The following is a 22,266-nucleotide window of genomic DNA, read 5'->3' on the forward strand; positions in this document are numbered from 1 at the left end:
TGGACAAAATTAGAGCATACCAACCTGGCAGCACAGTAACATACTTAATTATTATATGTAATATGTATTATTTTGAAAAGAAGGGAGAAAAAAAAATCTGTGTCATTCCACACCTCCTTCAGTCATTACCTACCTCTGCTACTAAAGCATTCTGAAGGAAAGGAAAAGGAAAATACTTCAATTGCAATTTGCAGCAAATTACACAGGCAAGAAAAGCACACTAAAACCCTCAGTTAAAGGAAACTGCACTGATTTTCAAAGGAGATTGTTGCTTGAACTACTGACTTTGGTGCTTTCTGAAGAGTCTTTCTTTAAGTATTTATGAATGCTTAAAATATGGTCATAAAGGCACCTATGTCAGATCCACATATTTCTCTATGTATAGCACTAGTCTTGTAGAGCCACACTGAATGAGTCAGTTTAATATGGTTCATTTCTGGGCATTCTGGGATAAAATGGGGAATAGGATCTTTGGGAGCAGTCATCACTGGTCACTTCAAGGTTCCATTGAGATCAGTGGGAATTAGTCGCTGTTTCAAAGCCCAGCAATTTAAATCAGTGTTAAGTGGCTGGAAGTATGCAGTATCAAAATCTTAATAAAGATGGATTTCCTGAAAAATACACAAGAACAGTTGTTTCCCTTTAAAAACTGAAGATGCTAATTCATACCTTACCATTTAGTGCAGACAGGTCCTCCCCAAAAAAAAAAAAAAACTGTTTTTTTTTTGCAGAAGAATTATTCTAGAAGGAGAAAGAAGAGATGGAAGTCACGTTAAGAAAGCCCAAAAGGGTTATCCCGTATTTAGTTGAAAGGTGTGCTGCTCTTGCTTTTTGCAAGAGGAGGGAGTTTGAGCTCTGCCCCAGGCTTTGTCAGGCTGAGTGTTCTGCTGTTATTCCAGTGAACGTACAATATCCACCCTTTGGGGCAGATCTGTCAATCAGTTCCAACAGCTGTACAACCCTGAGCATTTCATGCATGCAAATGTTAAAATTACAGGTTTGAATGTCCAGCAATTAAAAATTAATTCAACTTCTTTTTCTATCTCATAGAATATCTGGGGTTACAATAAACAAGAGTACTTCATACAATACAGACGCCTCCACTCTCTGCACACCTGTAACTCAGTCTGACCTACAATACTGATAAAAGCTGCAGGCTGTAGTTTCACACAAATCCAACGTTTTTTCCTGGGTTTTTTGCTCACATGGAAATTATCTTAAGGATTTACTTTCGCCTTCTCCTTAAACTCTAGAAAGATGTGACTAGTTTTATACTATTTTGGTAAGTAGGCCAACCTCATCATGCTGTTTTTCAATTGAGTTTATTCTGTGCAAAATTCTTTTGCTTTCTTCCAGTAGTCTTGCAGACATCTCTTTCTGACTTGCACATCCAGTTCTTCTGCACTGTTCACATTTAATGAGTTATCATATAATTTCAGAGACAACTGTTCAGCTTTATAAACTATAAAACATTAAAATTTTATCAATTAACATTTAAAAATATTTATTATATTTAGCATGCTGAAGGACAGCCCCAATAATTTAATGCAAAATAACATTTTTTATAAAACTTAAATTTATGCATACATGTTAACACACTTGAAACATATGCTGCAGTTATAAGAGGTGAACTTGCAATTATAGTTCCTATAAACTATTTTCACAGGGATACTGTGGAAAAAAAAAAAAAGCTATTTCATTGAATTAATTCTGGGTTCTTCACCAGTATGAGTCACTGCTTTTTTAAAAAAAACTAATTCCATATTAATGGACACTACAAAGCCCCATACCCCTGACAGAGAACCCAAGACTAACCCCATGAATGCCTTCAAGCATCAGAACTTTATTATTCCCCAGGACAGCCTTTTATACCCTTTTGCCTTATGCATAACACCTGTGTGCCCTTTTACCCCCTTGGCATTGGTCAGTGCACTTCAGCATTCCTGCTCCTTTTTCCCTTAAGGATGCTCACCTGTTTTACACAGCTGCACCTTACCAGGGTGAGATTACCTGCAGCACTATCTCTATTCTCTTACAATCCATTCTTCCACACACACCCTCAATAGTACACAAACCTCTCAGTTGTGCTTGCAGCATAGAAATGTGGACACCTGTTTGTTTTTTCCTAATTAGCAATTGCACACCCTCCACACTCTAGAGATTAGAGGACAAGGTCTCTCTGTTTGATGGGAGGGATTGTACAGATAAGTAATAAAAAGCTAAAAAAGGGGATCTAAAAATACATCCTATTTTAGAAAAAAAAGATCACCATTTCCTAATATTACAAATTAATGTAGACACGGTGATTTTGGGCTTGATTATCTCCTGGTTTATTCTCTCCCTCTACTGGTACATCCCCAGGAAGAGAGTATCCAGTGTGTGTTAAATGATAATGTTCGTATTTTCCACACAATTTATAGATGGGAAAGCTTTAAGAACTGGCCCTACATGGAGAGGTTTCACAAATGCATTTTTGCAACACTGTTGAAATTTTTACTTCTCTTTTTTCTGCCTAAGCCAGTTCTTGATGACAAATAAGCAACTTTTTAAGTGCAGAAAACAAACATCTTTTGGAGTACACAGAATTACAAAGCTGCCGCAGTTAAAGTCACTTGGGGAATCAGCAGAACACAGAGATGGAAACAATCACTCTCATTTTTAAAGCAGTAACAGCAAGCTTACTCATTTGTTTGCAGTTCTGCAGCACAAAAGTAGCAGCTTTGATGAGTTCCTCGTCCTGAGATTCTGTCAATACCTGAATCATAAGTGGCAGACCATTGTTCTGAAGCAGCTCACACTGGTTCTCTTCTAGAACAGGACATGGTAAAGGAAAGCTTTGGTTTCAGCCCCACACACCTTAACCTTACAGTAATTTTGGGGACCAATACTGGCAACTCTCTGCAAGTTTCTGTAGAAAGAGAGATTTTCATTCCAGACCCGAGCCTGCTGCAGTGACAGCAGGAGAGCTGTACCTCACACAGGATGATCTGACCAGAACTCAGATTTCTGTAAGGAAACTGAAGGATGACTGAGACAAATGATATGATGCAGTTCCAAGCTCATTTAATTGTGGCCTAAAACATTTGAATAATGGCTCCTGTATTTCTTCTCTTCCATTACCTGCTCTTGGAGTAGATATGTGACATTTCTGTGACGCCTGAGATGAAGAAATATCAAAATCTCAAGGTTTATAATTAGCAAAATAAAATTAGTAGTTTAATCCTGGTCTAGCCAATCTGTTCCTCCTCATTTATTATGTAATTAGCTGAATTTTTATTGTGATCTCATTCGCATATGTATTCATATAACTGGTAACTTGCTAAACATAGTTCTTTCTTCTTTAAACTTAATAAAAAAAAGAAATAAAAATTTTTAACATTTTTGACAGTGTTGACATTTTAGGAGAAGCCTTTTTTCTGTTGGTTTAATAATTTTTCTATTCAAAAGACATTTTCCATTAAGTCTTGTTTCACTAATTCTTCATGAAAAAATGTCTGCTAAAATAAATTTATGACCGACAGAGCTAATTATTGAACATGTCACTGGCACTCAGAGGATGCAAATCAACCAGGATTTTTGAACATAAGGCCTTTTCTTGTTTATCTAAACATACCTGAGAAAAACCAGAAGTACAAATGAATTTCCCTTTCTCCTTGCTTGCACTACCACAAAACACCAACTGAAGTGCTGTATTTGTACCAGATATGCTTGGACAAGCCCTGAGGAACATGACACAAACATTTCAGGGCTACCTGCTGCTTCTGTGTCTTGAAACCAATGCACTTCCATGGCTTTTACAAATAGTACTGGCCTTGTAAGCAGTGCACAGCAGCTGTATGTGCCAAGGAGCACGAAAAAGAGAGCTCAAGAGAACTCATTTGCTGTGTCTGGATTGCTGTAGCTTCCAGGTCTGGATTAATTATTCCCTGTGACACCTAAGCCCAGCTCTGAATTCTTGCTATTTAGTCTACTTTTTTAAAGCTACTAAAGACACTTCCTGCTAACAAGCTTTAAAACTTAAAGATGGAACATTATAGAAAACTTTCTGTCTAAATACACATTGTATTATTTAAAAGAACTCTCTCTCATGTCCCAGCCTTGATGAAGTGACACCACTGGAGGAGTCAGTGGATGAGAATTTAGGAGAAGCTGACAGACAGGAAAAAAAAAAAGCAAATCTTACCACAAACTTCAGTGCAGTGTCCAATTGTTAGAATAATACTGATTTTTTCTCCTGTGCTCAGTGTCTCATTGGACAGCAGCTTCAGCAGCTCTGACACAGTGTGATACTTTGCCAAGACAACACCCATGGCAGCTGTTTGTGAAAATAATTGGAAGGAAAATAAACTAGATCAGGAGTGGATAGGAATTATCCAAGGATAAAATGCTGGTTTTGAGGGAACTCTACAAACCCCTCAAAGCCTTGGGCCTGTGCAGCCCTGCCCTGCTCCACCTTGAACAGCTCAGATTACCCCATGCCTCCTATGCTGCTCCCAAACCCAGCCCTGCCCGTCCTCCAGCCTGTGCTCCATGGAGATGAGGCAGAAGATCTGATGAGTGAGGGCTTTGCACTGTGCAACTCTTGGAGATCCCTGCTGCATTTCTCCACGTCCTTTATCAGCTCCAGCACGGAGCCAGAGAGAGTTGAATAAGACAACAGAGTATCTGCCGTAAAAGGAGCAGGGGACAAGCCCTTCCTGGCACTGGCAACACCCCTGCTAGTCCATCCACGCTGAGGCCTAGTCCTGTCACACCCAACTGGTCTGAAACTACCCTCACAACTAGTGCAGGTTGATGCTTTTCAACTTCTGGGAACTTCCATTTGAAGCTCTTATGGCAGAAGTGGGAGATACACCAACCATGGCCACAGCACAGCTTCATCAGCATCACAGGTTTCTGCAAACCTTCTGTGGAAAACACAAAACCTCATCAGGAGAGCAGAACCCAGCCAGCAAACCAGAGCAGAGTGTGCTGTGCACAAACACCACATTCGTTCAGCTCCACCTCTGAATTACTAAAGCTTCCTTAAGCTACACAATTTATTATTCAGGCATAGGCCTAACTCCAGGATCCAAACTGACTGGTCAAATCCAGGCCCAGAGCTCAGCTTTACTTACCCAGCACAGGCTGTAGCATCTTATTTTTAATTTTCAGTTGGGTTTAAATTTCACTGTATTTATTTTAGCAACAATGGGACAGTAATCCACCTCAGATGAACTGAGTCACTCGCCACTTACACCTCTGAGTCTTAAAAAGCACTGCAACATCCACTGGGATGTGTGTAACTTAACTGCCTTTAAGCATTCATTTCGGCAACTTTTCCACCAGCACAAGACTTTAAAAATTGCATTTTAAAATTACCATAGATAAAAAATGTCTTTCCACTCACAGTTATTAGCAATACAGGCATCCAGAGTCTTTGTTACTACCACGGCAAGTTGCACGCTGGAGTGACTCAAACAAGAATCATGCATAAGCTCAAGGAGAACTTTGGCTAATGTATCCAATCCTCCAATAGAAGCAAAATATTTCTGCACATATGCTTAGTGGAAAAAAGAAAAAATGTGATTGAAGCAACAGAGGTTGCAAATTATTTTAGCATTTCACTAAGTAAGTCCATTAGAGTTTTTCTGTGCATGTGTTAGTCATAACAGTTCTTACACAGCAGAAGCTGGATATACATTAATCTCAAGAATGCAGTAACTGCATATAAAATAGCTACAGGAAAACATGACCCTAATATGTGCACACAAATGGCAGACATCATGCCCGAGTTCTACCTAAGCCATTGTTTTCAGTCATGTAATAAGGAGTTTAATTTGGACACACTTTTAATCAGAACAGCTCCAAAGAGTTTTACTGACCCTAGGAAATGAAACCAGACCGTGGCTATCTGTGGACTTGAGCACAGCGTAGTGTAAGTAAAGATGTGGAATACAGTGGTCAAAGTTGGAAGAACAGCAAATGACTTTGTTTGAGAGAGAAACTGACAAGAAAGAAAAAACCATTTAGCTCTCTAATTAAACTTCCTTTCATCAAATGCAAAACTGTGTAAAGCTTGAGCTGCACTTACAGTTATTTGCAACTGTGAGACCAAGAAATGAACAAATGGGACGAACTATCTCAGGCTCTGTGCAACTCTCGAGCCGCTCTTTGGCATAGGGAAAAACCGAACAGCAAATGTTCTGATTATCTTCTGCAAAAGTAAAAACAAATTACCCCAAATCAAAATGCAGTGAAATCAATTTCAGCTGAACAGTAAAAATGAAACCAAAGTGTTACCCATTTGGAGAATATCTTTGAACTTCTTCCACAATTTTGAGAGCAACACGTACCGTTCTGGGGGTTGTTGACACAGGCACAGAGAGTGCTGCACACTGAGCACCAGAGCTGATAGCAGGGATCAGAGTTTTCATCTGACAGATTCTTCTCAGACGTGGAGAGAGTTGTTCTGTTAAAGACAATGCAAACAAGTCCCAAATAGTCAAGGAAACATAGCTGCAAACCAGTCCATTATTTGTCTGTTTGAATTGCAACCCTGTTTACCTGAACAACTGCAGCAGCAGGCTGATGCAGCCTGTGTCTCTGACACAGGTTTGCCCATTTTCTAAAAGAGAACACACACAAGACTCCAGAGACAAATGCAATTGCAGACAACATCTTAACAGCAAGTTTAATTTACATACATACATTCCCTTTCCTAAGCACATATCCTCCCCAGAAGGAAACACAAAATCATATCAACATATTGGTAAATAACCTTTCTATGTCTCTCTCTTTCTAGACACTCTCAGAAACTATGGGTTTGCATTTGCACACTGTATTTTTAGAACAAAACCATGTTCTGCTGTTTAAGGAAATCCCAGTGAACAATAACTTACTTCGACAATTTAGGTTCAGTTACAGGCAAACATTCATCTCTATAAATTAACTTCTCCAAAACATTGCTTATTGACTGTTCCAAATTTTGGACTGCAGATTGGCAAACAGAAAAGGAGTGTTGCTGTAACACAGAGAAAAACACCCAACTTACTATTATTTGACACCAGTACTAAGATGACATAAACAGACATTCTTTTCAAGTTCACACCAGAATCCTTTTTAATTAAAAATAAAATGAGGTCTTCAAACAATGCAGAAGTACACAAAGTCTGCTGACAATACACTGAAAACAGAAAGTGAAAACCATTAAGTCCTAAAGTAAGCCACTCACCATCCTAAATTATTAAGTCTCAGTTGTGGCCAGTATGTGGGGAGCAGAGACAGGGCAGGACTGTGAAGTGCCTGAGGGCTTCCCCCTGCAGTGAGTTCTACACCAAGCAGGACCCCGGGAAGCTTTGGAACAATCCAGGAGTCATTGAACACTTGCTGCTGAGGGAGAGGGGAGTGCAGGTGTCTGGTAACTCAAAGACACCCTGTGTGCCAAGTGAGCAAGGCACTGACCAAATCCAGGCATGGACAGGGCAACGGGGGCACCCTCACTGCCCTGCTCCAACTGACAAGTCTGTAGTCTCATTTTGTGAGACCAAAAGAAAATGGAGACAAAGCAGGAGCACAAGTAATGACAGGGGGCCATAGCACACACAGAAATACAAACAATATTATTTTTATTACCATTGCTCTCTATAATAATCCCCAGTGTAAATAAAGCTGCTTCCTTTACGATGCAATGAGCACTCGACTTGGCAAGGTCATTTATAAACATCAAACCACCAATTTCTCGGAAGTATTCGCTCGCTTCACCTGCAAGAGGAAAAAAGAACAGAAACTTTTGCTTTTGTTCCTCTGCAAAATGAAAGGCTTCTAAGATTTTCCAAAATCTCAAGGCTTATGTCCTGTAGACATTTTTACAGTGCCCATCAGTTCTTGGCATATATGCTGAACATAAATGACTGCACTGGTTCTAAGGAAAAGCCTTTCTTACTGTTTTGTTGGCAAATGGAATAGATGGTGATCAAAGCCTCCTTCTGAGACAGAGGGCAGTCCATCTGATATTTAAGGCATTCAAGCAGTAAGTTCAGATCTGTTTTCATATCTAAGAGCAAACACAAAAAACTTCATTAAATTGTTATATTTTCTAGATATTAATCTAGTCAGTATTAGAATAAACCTGTCCAAAATGTAGTATGTACATGCATTTTAAAAAAGGGGGAAAAGTGAGGCAAAATGGAGCCACATCACTTCTATTCAGCCACAAACAACAAACCTAGAAATCTTTCTGTCCATAGTTTGTTATTTGAGCATGATTTCCTTTGCAGAGTAACAGCCTCCTTGTAATATTTCTGGCCTTTAATTACTAGTAATTCTTAGTAAGTCTGATGTAAACTACCAACTATTAAATTCACAATGGCAAGGTGCATTAAGTGTAAATAATACAGAGCCATTAAAGTATTCAGAGTGCAAATAAAATTCAGAGTGCAGTTGAAAATCTATGGAGTAGTAAGGAAAGAGTCCAAGAGCACAAGGCTGCTCCGTGGTGCTGAGTTACAGGAGACAGCAACCCTGCAGCACAGCAGCAGAGCCCTCAGTCAGGTGCTTGGAGACGTAACACAAAATATTCTCTGGGCACCTACATACAACCCTAGGTGGGTAAACAGACTTGGAAAATCTGCTTCTTAGTCTCTGGGCTATCATTAAAAGACTTACTTGATAATTATTTCTAACAGTGACAGAAGGTATTGTTTACTGTAAACCCTTACAAGGTTTGAGGGTTCTTGAAGAAGTTAAAATACAATAAAAATGTGGATAAATATTAGCAAATTGAGAAAAAAAAGTGACTTTCTGGCGGTGTGTTTTACTCTGTGTGTAGGTTTGGCATTGGATTTACCCTTTGCATATCCAATACAGTATCCAAAATTTGGCAACTAGGAAAAAGCACATTTTCCCAACTGCTCACCACCCCACAACAGGCCTATCACTAAAGTCTGCTAAAACTTTGTAAAATTGATGCAGATTATAATGACAAATTATATTAGATATCTTACCACACTGATTTATCTGCACCTCTTCAGAGTTCATTTTTGTTTTATCTCTGTTCTTGTTCTACAACAGCAAGGAAAAAGTGTTTTCAGTTCTGTTCAGATTAGCAGTGTTTATAATATATGCAGTATAAATGTCATCATTTTTCTAAAATGCACTTTCCCAGTTTTCTGCTTTTACTCTGTCATCTCACACAGACACAGTTTAATGTATTCTTGTATGGCAAAGTTTTCCTTTGGAAATACACTATTTTATAATAGCCCTGCATTTGTAACTACCAGGTTATCATCTTTTGAGAGTGGACATTCTGCAGAAATCAGGTAATTCCATGTTACCACTGAGGGGCTTTACTGTCACGAAAGAATATCCCCTGCTCTGTGTCCCTGATCACAACAAAGCTGATCCAACTTTCCTTACAAGAGTGGCCAACTTTGCCATCAGCCAGCAAGTGGCACTAAGACCAAGTCCTGTTCCTGAGGGGGTGAACACTATCAAACACTCGGCCTCCTGCTGCTCAAGGAGACACTGAACCATCAGCATTGTTCTGGCAGTACTGATCACACCAAGGGCAGTGAGCACAGAGACACATTCCTTACAGTGAGAACTCATTGAAATTCACCAAAGACATTGTCACACCACACGAACCACGTAACCCACAAATCTCCACAGCATTGCTTCTTCACAAACCCAACGGGGCAGCCTCTGAGAGCAGAGCAGCAGAGTGACATTCAGCTTTGGAGGCAGAAAGATGCTCCCTCAAACCTGCCCCAAGTCCCAAACACAGAAGATTGATGCAAGCATCACAGTAACCTCTTACAATTTCTCAAAAAAATACTTAGCTCCAGGTAGAAACTTTAAATCGGTGGCAAATGCAGCTTAATAATGGATCCATTTTCCTTCTCAAAGTGGAGCAAAGGCTCAAAGCAGAATCATGGTCATCTTCATAAAGACAGCCAGCCCTGCTTTCTCTTGGGAGTTACTGATCGCCCCCATTCCTTTGCTGCTTCCCTCAGAGAGCGAGAATTGAGAGAGTTCATCTCCCTGCAGCCTTTCAGAAGTGATAACAGACATGCATTTCATTTTCCTGCAAATCCAACCCTGCCCCAACAAGGAAAAGCTTGCGAGCCTTCCTCACCTCTTTTTGTTCTTCTGCCCCCACCCCGCCAGCCTAAAAAAACCAAAACCCACCCAAACAAAAGGAAGGCTGTAAAAATGAGTTCACTCTGGAGCTAATTGCTTTTCAGAAGAGTTTAATTTAATACACGTTTATACAAGTATACAATATAGGAAGCACAAGGGGTTTAAAACTGTATGTATACAAGGACACATCTTGACCTTTTCCTGGATCTTTTTTACTTTTGCAACCTACAGAAGGTACACAAAATACTATTTATACGCCAGCCTACATTAATTAGAGGCAAACAGCTCACCTCGGTTGTTGCATCACAGAGCAAGGTGGAAAGACAAGCAACCAGATTTGTTTCAACAAACAGCTGGCAAATGTTGCATATAAAACTCTTCTCCATCAGTTATGGAGAATAACCCAGTAACATTGCTTCAAACCTCAGAAACCACTCCTGGAGAAGCGCAGATCTGTCAGTGCCTGTGCTCAGCAGCACTAGAGCACATGGCAGGCACGGTCAGCAGACCCGCCAGCCTGGGCAGGACTTACCCTTCGAAAACCGGGGACCAAACCCAGAGGGAGAAGTGCGGCTTGTTGGCATCCTGTGGAAACCAAAGCCCAGAGCAGCAGCTGAGGCCGTGAGGACGCTGCGCTGTGGAACAGGACTTGGGGGTGCCCTGGCCTATTTCAGCTCCCTCGCACCCTCCTCCCTCAGATGAGCCGTGTGTGATTTCCAGCTCATTGTCAGAGCTCCACTCGGAAGTCTTAGCAAGCACTCCAGATCAGCCCAAACAGAAAAGGGAAAGAACATAAGAAAGGGGGGGGGGGATGAAAGGCAACAGTCTAAAAGATGAAACAGCAGCTGCATTCTTCTGTGGGAAGGCTGGGGAGTCCCGAGGGGGGAAATGGGGCACGGCTCGGGTACCTGTGATCCAGTGGCGCGGGTGGCTCCGGGCAAACCCCGAGGCGAGGCGGGTGCCCGCTGCCGAGCGCTGCCCGGCTGAGGACAGGGTCTGCGGGCTGAGGGGTGGGATCGCCGGGCTGAAGGACAGCGGAGACCCCGCCGGCCTGAGGGACGGGATCTCGCGGAGCTGAGGGGTGGGATTGCCCGGCTGAAGGACAGCGGAGGCCCCGCCGGCCTGAGGGATGGGATCTCGCGGAGCTGAGGGCAGAGCCCGGCCCGGCCCCTCAGGGCGCGGCCGGCCTCGGACTCGGGACAGCCCTGAGCCTTCCCCTCAGCCAGGCGGGGAGCGCTTGGAATTGTAGAACAGGCAGGGGTGAAAGAGATCTTTAAGACCATCAGTTCAACGTCAGCCCAGCGCTGACAGTGCAAACCCTAAACCACTTTTGCCAGTGTCAGATCCAGAGGCCTCTTTAACAGTTCCAGGGATGGCAACTCCAGCACCTCTCTGGCCAACCTATTCCCAGGCCTGAACACCTGAACAGTGAAAAGTTTTTTCTAAAATCTAACCTGTATTTCCTCTCAAGGTGAGGCCACTTCCTCTGGTTCTCACTGCAGGCCCAGCAGAAGAGAGCAACCCCCCTCAGTGCACGCTCCTGTCAGGGAGTTGGAGAGAGCAGTGAGGTCCCTCCTGAGCCTCTTCTCCAGCCTGAACAAACCCAGCTCCCTCAGCTACTCCTCATGAGGCATCTTTTCTAGAGCTTCGTGAGCCTTGCTGCCCTTCTCTGGACACACTCAGCCCCTCAACGTCCTTTTTCCCGAGGGGCTCAGAGCTGGACGCAGCACTCAAGCTGTGGCCTCAGCAGTGCCCAGCACAGAGGGGCAGGCGCTGCCCTGCCCCTGCTGCCCGCACTGCTGCTGATCCAGGCCAGGTGCCACGGGCCTCCTGCCCCCTTGGGCACACTTTGGCTCACACTGAGGCGGCTGGTGACCTGCGGGATGTGGCACTTGGCCTTGTGGAACCTCACGCCCTTGTCCTTGGCCCATTGATCGAGTCTGTCCAAGTCTCACTGCAGAGCCTTCCCATCCTCCAGCAGATCCACACTCCCACCCAACTGGGCATCTGCAAATTTACTGACGATGCTGTCAATCCCCACCTCCAGATCATCAATAAAGACGTTAACCAGGACCTGCCCCAAAACTGAGCCCTGGAGAACACATTTCAATGCAGCTCACTTTGCATATTCTGCAGTTGGAGGCTGTAGTGCCCCCACAACAGAAAGAGCTGCCATGCCTTGGCATTGGCCATGCACACAGGTGCAGGAAAAAAACATTTTACTAGGTGAATATAGCTGACAGAACTGAGCTTTCAGGAACACACTCCCTTTCCTTAATGACCCTGAACTCAGTAAAAGGTATTTCACCTTCCAGCTCTTTGCACCCATTGGATCCTCAGACCATCAGAGCTCCACCAGCCTCTCTCATCCTTTTGTGCCTTCTCCCCACTCAAGCTGATGAGCAGCTTTTGTAAGAAAAAATACAGTTCTGCTGCCAACGAGGTGAGCCAATTTGCAAATGCAACTTACCCTGCCAAAAACAGCTACTGCCTTTTTCTTTCAGAGGTGAGTCAAAAAATTCTAGAGATTTTAAAGAATTGTCAAGATATAGTATGATTTTATTTGTCCTGAGGAAACAATAACAACAAAAAGAAGATAATTACAAATAAAGAAACTTTAATTGGCAGGTAATACAGAACAGAACAGTCCAGTCAGTGGTAGAACATCACAGTATTTACAGAACTGTAAATACTGTAAAGACTGTAAATACAGCAGCAGTGTCTGGAGGCATTGAAGTCAAGAGCTTATCCTACAGCTGGAAAGTTGCTGAAGTCTGTGACATTCCACTGTAAATAAAGGTATTATTAAAAATTACAAACTGCCCTGTAATGACTTTGATAACTTCCTGTGCAGCAGCTCCTGCAAAAGAGAAAAAAAACGGAAGGCAGTTAGCAGGTCATATTTAAACAATAGTAAAATAATGTTACTTATCTATAAGTCCCTACACTGGAATTATATCAGAAGTGCCTGATAAATGTCCTAGGAGGCAAAAATGCCCTTCAGTACTTTCCACTATAAAAGAAGATCAGAAAGCTACTACTTCAGAAGTTAGCTTTGCATACACTTTCTCTCCATGTACAAACACACAGAATAAAAATGGGTGAGCAGACAGACCCATGCAAGTTGCAACCTCTCTCATCAGAGAAGCTAAATTAAAAAAAAATAATGTAAAATTTAACTGCAAAATAAACCCAAGGGTCACTTCAGTGTGTTCCCTCTGAGTTTTCCTGTAGTAAGAAACATTCTGTAACTTCTTCAGAAATTACCTTTATGTATACCAAATTTTGCTTTATCAGAAAAAAATTCCTACATATGCAGAATATAATACAAAATCTTCAGCACTGCATGACGCCAAATAAAGAAGGTAAGTGAATTGATGTATCAATTTGGGGCATCCATTAAAATATATCTGCAGGTCAAATGAAGGTAAGAATCCAAGGCTACTGATATTTCACAGATCTTTAACATATGAGTACTATGTTAAAAGAAGATATATACTGCACTAATTTTAAAATTACTATAATTATCACTTTTCTTGAAAAAAATTAAGCCTCTTTCCAGCATTTCATTTCTTAACACATTTTTAAGCTTGAAGAGTTGATTGTTTTTGAAGTTTATTTATTTTACTGATTATAACCCTTGGTGCATTCACTTACTCTATATGTACTGTAAGAGGTCATATCTGGAGAATGAAGGGGAGGATTGTGCCCTACTGCTATCTGTGACTGCAGCCTTTGCTCTGAGAGTCCAGAGTAATCAAGGACTGCAGCAGAGCTGTGGCTGAGCAGCTGCTGTTTGTGTGGCCCTGGGAGTGTCACCCTTACCTCCCATGAAGGCAGCAACAGCGTGAGGCTCCGCAGCTCCGTAGCGACAACTGCACAGGAAAGGAACAGTCACAAACCGCCCGGCAGTACTACCAACAAAGCCACACCTCAAAACAACACTTACAACTCCTGCACATAGTCATCTTTCACCACTACGGACAGCCCATGTTCTTGGAGGAAACCAGTAAGGCATGATTTTAGCTTTCCAATATCATCTTCCACCTGGTAGTTATAGACACCTGGAAAATAAATCAACTAATCAACTGTTTCATCACACAACCATAACATCACAGTCAAAGCTAATGGGTTTAAATGGCAGCCTAAATATTTTGTTTTCCTAAAGTTTCTAAGCCAATTACTGTGTTATTAGTACTAGACAAATAATAATTGAATATTCTGTTGATGCTTCTTATGATAGACAAATTACTGCATAGCTGAATTGATTAATATCCAAACAACCCATTATTGAAACCAATTCAGATAAATTCCTTAAGTTCCTGAAGAGAAAAAACTCTAATTTTCATATTCCTAAAGCTGTATTACTATGGAAACAAAACCACAACTAATGTTTTTGCAGTTTATAACTTGAACTACAGTAACTATTGGACTTTATATTTTTTTTTTTGATGATGTGAAGTAACTGGTATTAACATACCTGGGTATCTGCCATGTTGCTTGTAAAACCTATTGACAGCCCTCAGCATCAAGTACAGCACTATTTCACTGTCGGGGTTATCCATATGGGAAACTGAAAACAACAAGAGAACTGGTTAGCTGGTGCAGACGGAATGGAAAAAGCAATGTTTTGAATTCCCTGAAAACAAACAGTAAAATCTGCAGTAGAAAGAAACCTTAATGAATGCAACCTATGACAGAACCTTAATCAAACAGCTGTCAGATACACAATTTTGCCTCCAAAGTTTATGACAAAACCATATTTTATGTATTTAATATAAACTATTCAGTGAAGAAACTCACATTTCAATTCTGGCAGGTGCTTTAATTTAAATAGGTATTCCTTAGTTACAATTTTAGGATTTGAAATACATGCTTTATCTGTCATGACTGTAATTATAAAACAGGTCTTAAATCCCTTACCACACAGCACAGTAGTCTTTGTAAATACTAACTGCTACTTATATCCATCTCAAAAAAAAAAAGGCAATATAAAAAGCAAAAAGCAATATCAAGTAACTAGTTTGTTAGTTCACATCCTAAAGAGATAAGCTGAAAGGGGTTAAGATATTTATTTTAATTTGGTCAGGTTAAAGCATCTTTTCAGCTCTGTCAGAAATAACTGACCTAGAGAAAAGAGAAGTCTGAAAAAACCCAGTGTTTTATTTACAGAGTACTACAAGTAAAATCCACAAGAAAACAAAAGCTGAAATATGCATCAATCTGTAAGGTCACTTTTGAAATTTCTAAATCAATTTGAATTCAACATTCTAGACCTAAATCTCCACAACTGTAGTTGAGAGACATATTCCTTACACTAAGAATTTATTTTAATTCACCAAAGACTTTGTGACATTCCAAATCATAAAACTGCATCATGCAATAGAACATGTAGCTTACGTTTCATTTTCTTCACCAAACCATTCCAGGCTGGAAATGCAGTGAGGTTTGTGGCAAGCAGCAGTACTTACTGATTGCATCCCTGCTGCAGGAGTTGGGGCTGTGCTCCTCAGCCAGCGAGCGGCAGCGCACCACGCGCAGGAAGGCGGCGTTGCTGCCTGGCACGGGGACAAGGAGAGATTGCCCCGTCAGTGCCACCGCTCACTACAGCTCTGTCTCACTGCCATGTGACATGGGAAAGGCTACAATCTAACAGCACTTCATTCAACACTTCCCTGTTTCTTCTCAGCTTGCAGTAATAAAAGCCTGGTTAACTACCTTTAGGTCTAGGGTCAGGAGAGTTTTAGGGAAATCCTTGGTGCTCATGTGGAATCTCTATGTATCTGCAAGGTTAATGTAACAGCTACACCACAGCAATTCATCAGTCACAGCCACCATGTTTCCCTCTTCCAGGCTGCAAATCAACATGGTTCTTTCCATCTTCCACTACATCTAACACTGCCTCACATGTTCTCAATTAGTATTTTAACAGGACAGCCATGAGCTGGAAAAGGTCCTTTCCCAGTATCATTGCTATGGATCGACCCAGGGTGCAATTACAACCCACAACTGAAAAAGGTGCAACTGGGAGACTCCCAAACGCTTTTACCAATGCAGGGCAACACACTCTTGGCTCTGTGCTTACAGGGGAGCTTTCCAGCTCTGAGGAGCCTCAGCCAGGCTGCTGCTGGAGACGTGCACACATCCAGGACAGAGACAGCCTGAAGGGCCATCAGCTGGGCTACAGCTTTTCAGACTACCTCAAGTCTGCAGAGCCCACACTCTGAAACCAGTACCCCAGCATGAGCAAGAGTGCTCAGGTACATCACAGAAAGCAGAGGGCAGCTGCTCCCTGTTGTTTGGAGTGAAAAGATACATCATTTTAAAGCCAACCTTTACAGACTCACTCCTGAGAGATGCTGAACATCTGCTACTCCTCCTGAAAATGAGGGATGCAAACCACTTAGTACTTACTTTAAAAATTCAAATATTGACTTACTGCTTAATAACTACATGATTATTCAAAAGTTTTTGATCATTTGCATAAACCCAGAACAGAATCCGAGCATACTCACAGAACAATTTCAGTTCTCTCTCTGAAATAGACTCAGGTGCCTAAAAGAGAGAATATACTCATTCCAGTACACACAATGGCCAGAGAATTCCTGCTTTCACATATATATTAATATATTTATTGTGAAATAACGAGTTACTAATGTACCAAAAAAACCCCTGTCTTAAATTGTAAAGAGTATATCCCTGTATGCATTTTACTTTTATACAATCAAACCAAATTCATAAATAAAGCAGATACTTCACAGATAGTTAATTCCATTAAAAGAATGGCGATAGGTTTGCACTCACCTTGCCCAGGGACTGTAACAATTTAGCAGCATGGCTCCCCACAGCAGCAGTATCCTTCTTTGCTTTTTCACGGTACCTGGTAATAATGAAGAAGTAAATAATTACAACAGAAAGCCATCAACTCCACATTGAAGGCAATATTTTTTTTTGTTTGTTTCACATTATAAAGACAAAATACAAGCCACATGAATGGTAGTGAGCTCCCTCAAGGAATTGTCTACTTACACATTTTGCAATTTGATGAATTTACTGGAGTCTGCCATCATATCAGGAATGGTGCCCCGGACAGGCAAGCTTCCTTGCCCTTCATTTGCCACAAATTCCTTTAAAGCTCGAACCAAAATCCAGAAAGAAGATGACTACAAAAGCACAAGAGACAGTCACATACACAGATGTTATATACAATGCTTTTTCTACATTTAAGTCTTACCCTTAACTACTCATACCTGCTCCGTTAGTTTTAGGCAGCAATCATCATTAAAAAGCTCTTCAATGCCTCTTGGAATCTATGAAAATAAATAAATTGGGTTGGTAATTCTTTGACTTTTGATTTCTTGAATTATCTCATCACTCACTACATAGGTGAGCCAACTCCAAGTGACCTCAGAGTTTCACAGCAAATCTCTGAATCCTACACAGTCAGTGCTGCTCAGACACATTTCAAACAGCAGCCCTGCCCAAGAGCAAGGCAGTGCTTCTGAGCAAGATCAATGTCACAAACAAAATCTCATCTGACTTCCATCTTTGACAGAGAAGATTTAAAGAACTGCAGCAGTAACTGCCCACCCTGCCTGGTGGGGCAGAGCAGCCAAAAGGCCGGGGAAGGAGCACGGGGCTACAAAAGTCAGTGTGTTAGTCAGAATCCTTAACATCTGCAGGTCTGTTTGGCACAAACTCAAATAAATATTAATATCCTGGGCTGTGTCTTGTAGTGGCTTGGATGACAGCACTAAGTTTTACCTGCTGTTTTGACCATCCAAGAAAGGATCAGCACAGTACAAAACAAAAGAACATAATCTAAGAAGAATCACAGAATGTGCTTTGGCCCCATGTAGCCCTTGCAGTTTACCCCAGATGAGAAACTAAAGAAATCAGAGCTTAATTTTAAACCACATGTTATGAGGTCAGGATTATTTAAGAAACAATGAAAACATCACTTCTAATGCTTTTAAGCTTGACCAGTTTATGAAGGGAATTTTGTAGTAAGTTTCTTCAAGAGGAAAGAAGTGAATTTATTGTATCAGGAGTCCCATGCAGCGTTCAGTTCTATAGAGAGTAACTAGTACAGCCCCTGGCTTCAATACAGCACAATTTCAGTAAGTGCTCTCAGTTTCTCTCACACCAGTGTATTGAAATCGGCATCAGCCACACCTCTCACTGCTAAATCCTTGCAATTGTACCCAGGACTTCAGAGTTTTTTACAGACTGAACTGTAGACGTCAGACAAGAACTCACTGATGCACTCTGGTTGCTGACTCATTCTAGACTTGAATTCAAGTCTGCAGGAGGGAAATGCAAATTTCTTGCAAGAGCAAGGGAGTAAGAGAATTTCCATAAGCTACATTTCCAGCTAGTCTAGGTCTATTTAACTACACAATTGCAGTTCTAACATTGTACTAATCCTGTTTTAGCTAAATACAAATGTTACAAATGGAATTTCTGTCCTAAAACTGAATAATATATTCTGAGAAAATGAGGCAGTTGAAATTGCTTCAGTTTTATCAGAGAAATGTTTATTTTACCTCTGTACGATTTAATGCTGTATTCACATTTTTTATAGCTTCCTCGAAGTTTTCCTCATCTTCTGGGGTGCCATTTTCATTCTTTAAGATACCTTATTGAAAAAAAACCAATTAAAACACACAATTGTTAGAATTACATCTCATCATTTATGTCTTACCAACAGAGCATACTGGCTGTGGATGTATTTGTGGCATATCAGCTACCAGCAAAAAAATGAAAAATAAATCACAAGAAAAAAGATCAGATGTAATTATAAAGCTAACTTCATCTAAGTTCGGCATATGATTCATTTTCCTGTAATGCTAAGTAGAAATTACTCAGCACAAAAGCACTGGGTTTTTTGTGTAAGAAGGATATAATGAAGCTTCATAGGCACTAAATTAACAATTCAACTCTCCTTCCCATGCCAGTCATATTTTGCTAAGGTTTTTGGATCAAATTTGGCACAAAGGTAATTACTACAGATCAGATCTGTTCCTTATCACAGCTTGGGGATGAGGACCTCTTCAAACTTGCCCACAGGCCATCTTCAAGTAAGAAAATACCAAAAATCCAGTCAATGGTGTTTTTCTACAATAATTTAAGACAACACATACAGATCTTAAAAATGCCACAGGAGTTTTAGCACCCTAAAAAGGCATTGGACTGAAACCCCTGCAAAATGAAGTCATTCACACGCTGGTTACATTGCAGTCAGTGCTACAGAACTTGGCCATGCAGAGGTGAATGATTATCAAGTGTCTGATGGGTCAGTGGACACATCAAATACTTGCAGAATAACAATTCCAGTGTCAAAAGCCATTTACTTTCCTCTTGATCACATTTTTAACAGAATTTTATCTTAAGGCCTTTGCTCCCACCCAAATCACACTCTGGATCTTAGACAGGATAAAACATTGACAACAAACATTTATAAGCAAGTCTGGCATCTTAAGATCCACCTGTACAAAGCAATCATTTAGTATAAGAATCAGTATATACCAGCATATCTTTCATAAATTAAACTTGAGAGAACTAAGGATTACTTTTCAGGTGCCACCTTGTATCTATTTCTGCCAGCAGGAATAAGGGACCCCGGCACACGGATTACCTTGCCGAATCAGTTCTTTGAAGGCTTCCTTCTCTTTGTAATTCTTAGGCAACTGTTCACTTTTCTAAATTTAAAAACATAAAGAGATTTTTGTCTTTAAAATGCCTACTACTAAGCTTACTGTCTTCAGACTGTTGAACTCCAGGAGTCTGTCACTGCTCACACATTCACTTGTATTTCAGTTAGTAATTTTTTTTTTAAGACTCCACCTTTTTTTTCTATGTTACACACTGCAAAAATAATTAACTGCTTCAGAAAAGACAGACCAATAATAGTAATAATACAGTTTTGCAACATACCTCATTGAACCATTTTGTGAGATACTTGGCTACAATCACAATCCATGGAGTGTGGCTGTGGTCCTGTAATTGAACAGTGGAGAAATCTTTGTCAGGTTGAGATAAGATAAAAAATAGGAAAGAAATTAAATTTTTAATGTAATCTCCAAATATCCTTTCCACTACTCTAAAGACACACGACATGTTCCAGATTTTGATTCAGCCAAAATGTTCTTTAAGTACTATAAAAGAAATTATCAAATTATTATTACTTTATTTTAAAAAGGGTGAGCCAAGTTCTCCAATATTGTTCTGGAGTGAAACTTATGCTATGCACAACCACCCATGGTGCAAAGCTCTGCAACAGTAGGTTAACTATAAAAATTAAAAAACAAATTTCAAAAGAGGGTGTGAGGGGGTATTCAATCTAACAAAAGATCAAGTTGTCCAAGAATACTCCTTGATTCCTAAGACCCCACCTGCTTAAGATTTAAATAGACTGGAACATTTGGAGCAGAGGCAAAAATAGTTCCTCATGACTGATTCTAGAGTTGGTTCTGTTCAGATGAGACTTGGCACCAGAGTCATCTGCCAAGAGCCATTTTCACAGGATCCCTGCACTGTATATCTGCATCTGTCCTGGGGAGCACAGTGCACACCACACACCAACCTTTTTGTCCATATGCTCCAAGTCGTAATCCTGAACGTGTTCTGTCAGTTCTGGAAATGGTCTGTCCAGTCTCAAATCTTCTAACATATTGTCAGGGTGAGATTCAACAACTGTGAAAAAATTACACAACACATTTCTCAGCATTATGTCTGGCCTTCAAAACAGAGCTACACAAATACAGGTTCAGTGCTTGATTCTCAAAAGTGTTCTGTGTAAGATGACCCATAATGTCAGAATAATGTCTAATTTTACTATTTGTTGCAGTCCATAATCCCCATGCATTCCTAAAAGAATGCAAACTACCTAAGACTTAACAAATACTAAATGTGTCACAAGATGAAAAAAGACAAACAAAAAACCCCAAAGTGACATAAGTTATTGAAGCTTTGAACCTTCCAGAGAAGTCTCTACCTCAGCAAGCCCTCTAACCTGTATGTTCTTTAATCACAACTCTCATGTAACCAACCAGTCCATAGGTCCTGCAGACTAGCAGAGGAATGTTGGAATTCCACAGAACTTCAGCCAAGCGCAACAATGTACTGTAAGGAAAAACATGCTTTTTTCAGATCTACAGAAGACAACATTTAACTATAAAGTTAACTCCTGCACCAGTTACTCTGTGGAAGAGTCCTTTCAGAAAACTTTTCTAATATCATCATGATACTAAACACGTAATGTGATCAATTTCATACAGGAATTTACAGTGAGTTGGAAAAATATTCATCCATTATCTTAGTAATGTCTCATTCCACCCTCCCAAATGCTCCAAGTATCAAATAAAAAGCTTCAATGAGTTGTGAGATAGAAATAAAGGATTAGATCCATGTGTTGCAGAGTCCTAACTTCAAGCAGAGGCAATTCCCATCAGAGGAGCAAAAAGGTCTCTAGAAAATGCCATCACTGTCTGCAATTCTCCTTCACAATGACAGAGTTCTGTTCTGCTTAAGTTTCTACAAGGAAGTGCCTATGCATAATGCACACACACACACACACACACACATATATATATAAACCTGCTTTTACAACTGAATGAAAACAGCTAATTCAATCTTAGGTAATTCTTACCTTTCTGGCAGTTGTGTTGCAACCACTAAGTTAAACCGATTAAAAAAGGAAGGGTCGCTGTCTAAAAGCTTTTCTGGACTCTAAATAGAGGGGAAATATATGTCAGGGAACACTAAAAATTTCTGAGTACAGAGCAAGTCTGCTGAATATGATGTGTTAAGTGAAAGTTATAAAATTTAGATGAAGTTACAAAATAGTGTTTGGAATACGTGATTTTTTGTTTGAAATACATACAAATGATTTATCTTTCTCAAATGCTGTTTTATCCAGAATCTATTTAAGCTGCAACATCACAAAGCAGCACAGAGCTGTTATTTCACATTTTTATCACACTGTATAATACACACATAGTACTAATCTAGGAAGACAAACCTCTTCAACAAAGTTTCCAGAAACATCACTATTCAATTCCTGCAAGAGCTCCATGGCACTCTGGGCACGACTCTGTTTCAGAGCAATCAGAATGAAATGTAGTTTACACAGTGTATGAGAACTAC

General features: G+C 40.5%; 2 protein-coding genes across 2 annotated transcripts; both read right to left on the reverse strand.

Annotated features, from left to right (window-relative positions):
• Nucleotides 1–1,063: 1,063 nt before the first annotated feature.
• Nucleotides 1,064–10,579, reverse strand: LOC115916166 (telomere repeats-binding bouquet formation protein 1-like). Its single transcript, XM_030969858.1, is given in 13 exon segments — nucleotides 1,064–1,337; nucleotides 1,340–1,453; nucleotides 2,683–2,808; nucleotides 4,184–4,315; nucleotides 5,390–5,542; nucleotides 6,074–6,196; nucleotides 6,336–6,451; nucleotides 6,547–6,607; nucleotides 7,034–7,165; nucleotides 7,615–7,743; nucleotides 7,925–8,035; nucleotides 8,985–9,042; nucleotides 10,410–10,579. Coding segments are annotated over 13 exon segments (1,419 nt in total). The 5' UTR covers nucleotides 10,506–10,579; the 3' UTR covers nucleotides 1,064–1,269.
• Nucleotides 10,580–12,723: 2,144 nt separating this feature from the next.
• Nucleotides 12,724–22,219, reverse strand: LOC115916168 (NEDD8-activating enzyme E1 regulatory subunit). Its single transcript, XM_030969859.1, has 16 exons — nucleotides 22,142–22,219; nucleotides 21,770–21,849; nucleotides 21,134–21,243; nucleotides 20,705–20,814; nucleotides 20,056–20,118; nucleotides 19,757–19,820; nucleotides 18,666–18,757; nucleotides 17,370–17,429; nucleotides 17,149–17,282; nucleotides 16,924–16,999; nucleotides 16,635–16,674; nucleotides 15,591–15,677; nucleotides 14,600–14,692; nucleotides 14,069–14,183; nucleotides 13,945–13,994; nucleotides 12,724–12,979 (listed from the first exon to the last, which is right to left on the reverse strand). The coding sequence occupies exons 1-16, from the start codon at nucleotides 22,193–22,195 to the stop codon at nucleotides 12,870–12,872; spliced, it is 1,338 nt and encodes a 445-aa protein (XP_030825719.1). The 5' UTR covers nucleotides 22,196–22,219; the 3' UTR covers nucleotides 12,724–12,869.
• Nucleotides 22,220–22,266: the final 47 nt, after the last annotated feature.

Source organism: Camarhynchus parvulus, unplaced genomic scaffold, assembly GCF_901933205.1.
Source record: "Camarhynchus parvulus unplaced genomic scaffold, STF_HiC, whole genome shotgun sequence".
NCBI lineage: Eukaryota > Metazoa > Chordata > Aves > Passeriformes > Thraupidae > Camarhynchus > Camarhynchus parvulus.

What these genes read in the sequence shown, in the direction of transcription:
- LOC115916168 (XM_030969859.1), bottom strand. Translation starts at nt 22,195, where the DNA reads ATGGAGCTCTTGCAGGAATTGAATAGTGATGTTTCTGGAAACTTTGTT. An exon ending in TGGAGCATATGGACAAAAAG is followed by an intron (nt 20,119 to 20,704) that starts GTTGGTGTGTGG and finishes GTTCAATTACAG; the next exon opens with GACCACAGCCACACTCCATG. An exon ending in GATGACTATGTGCAGGAGTT is followed by an intron (nt 13,995 to 14,068) that starts GTAAGTGTTGTT and finishes TTTCCTGTGCAG; the next exon opens with TTGTCGCTACGGAGCTGCGG.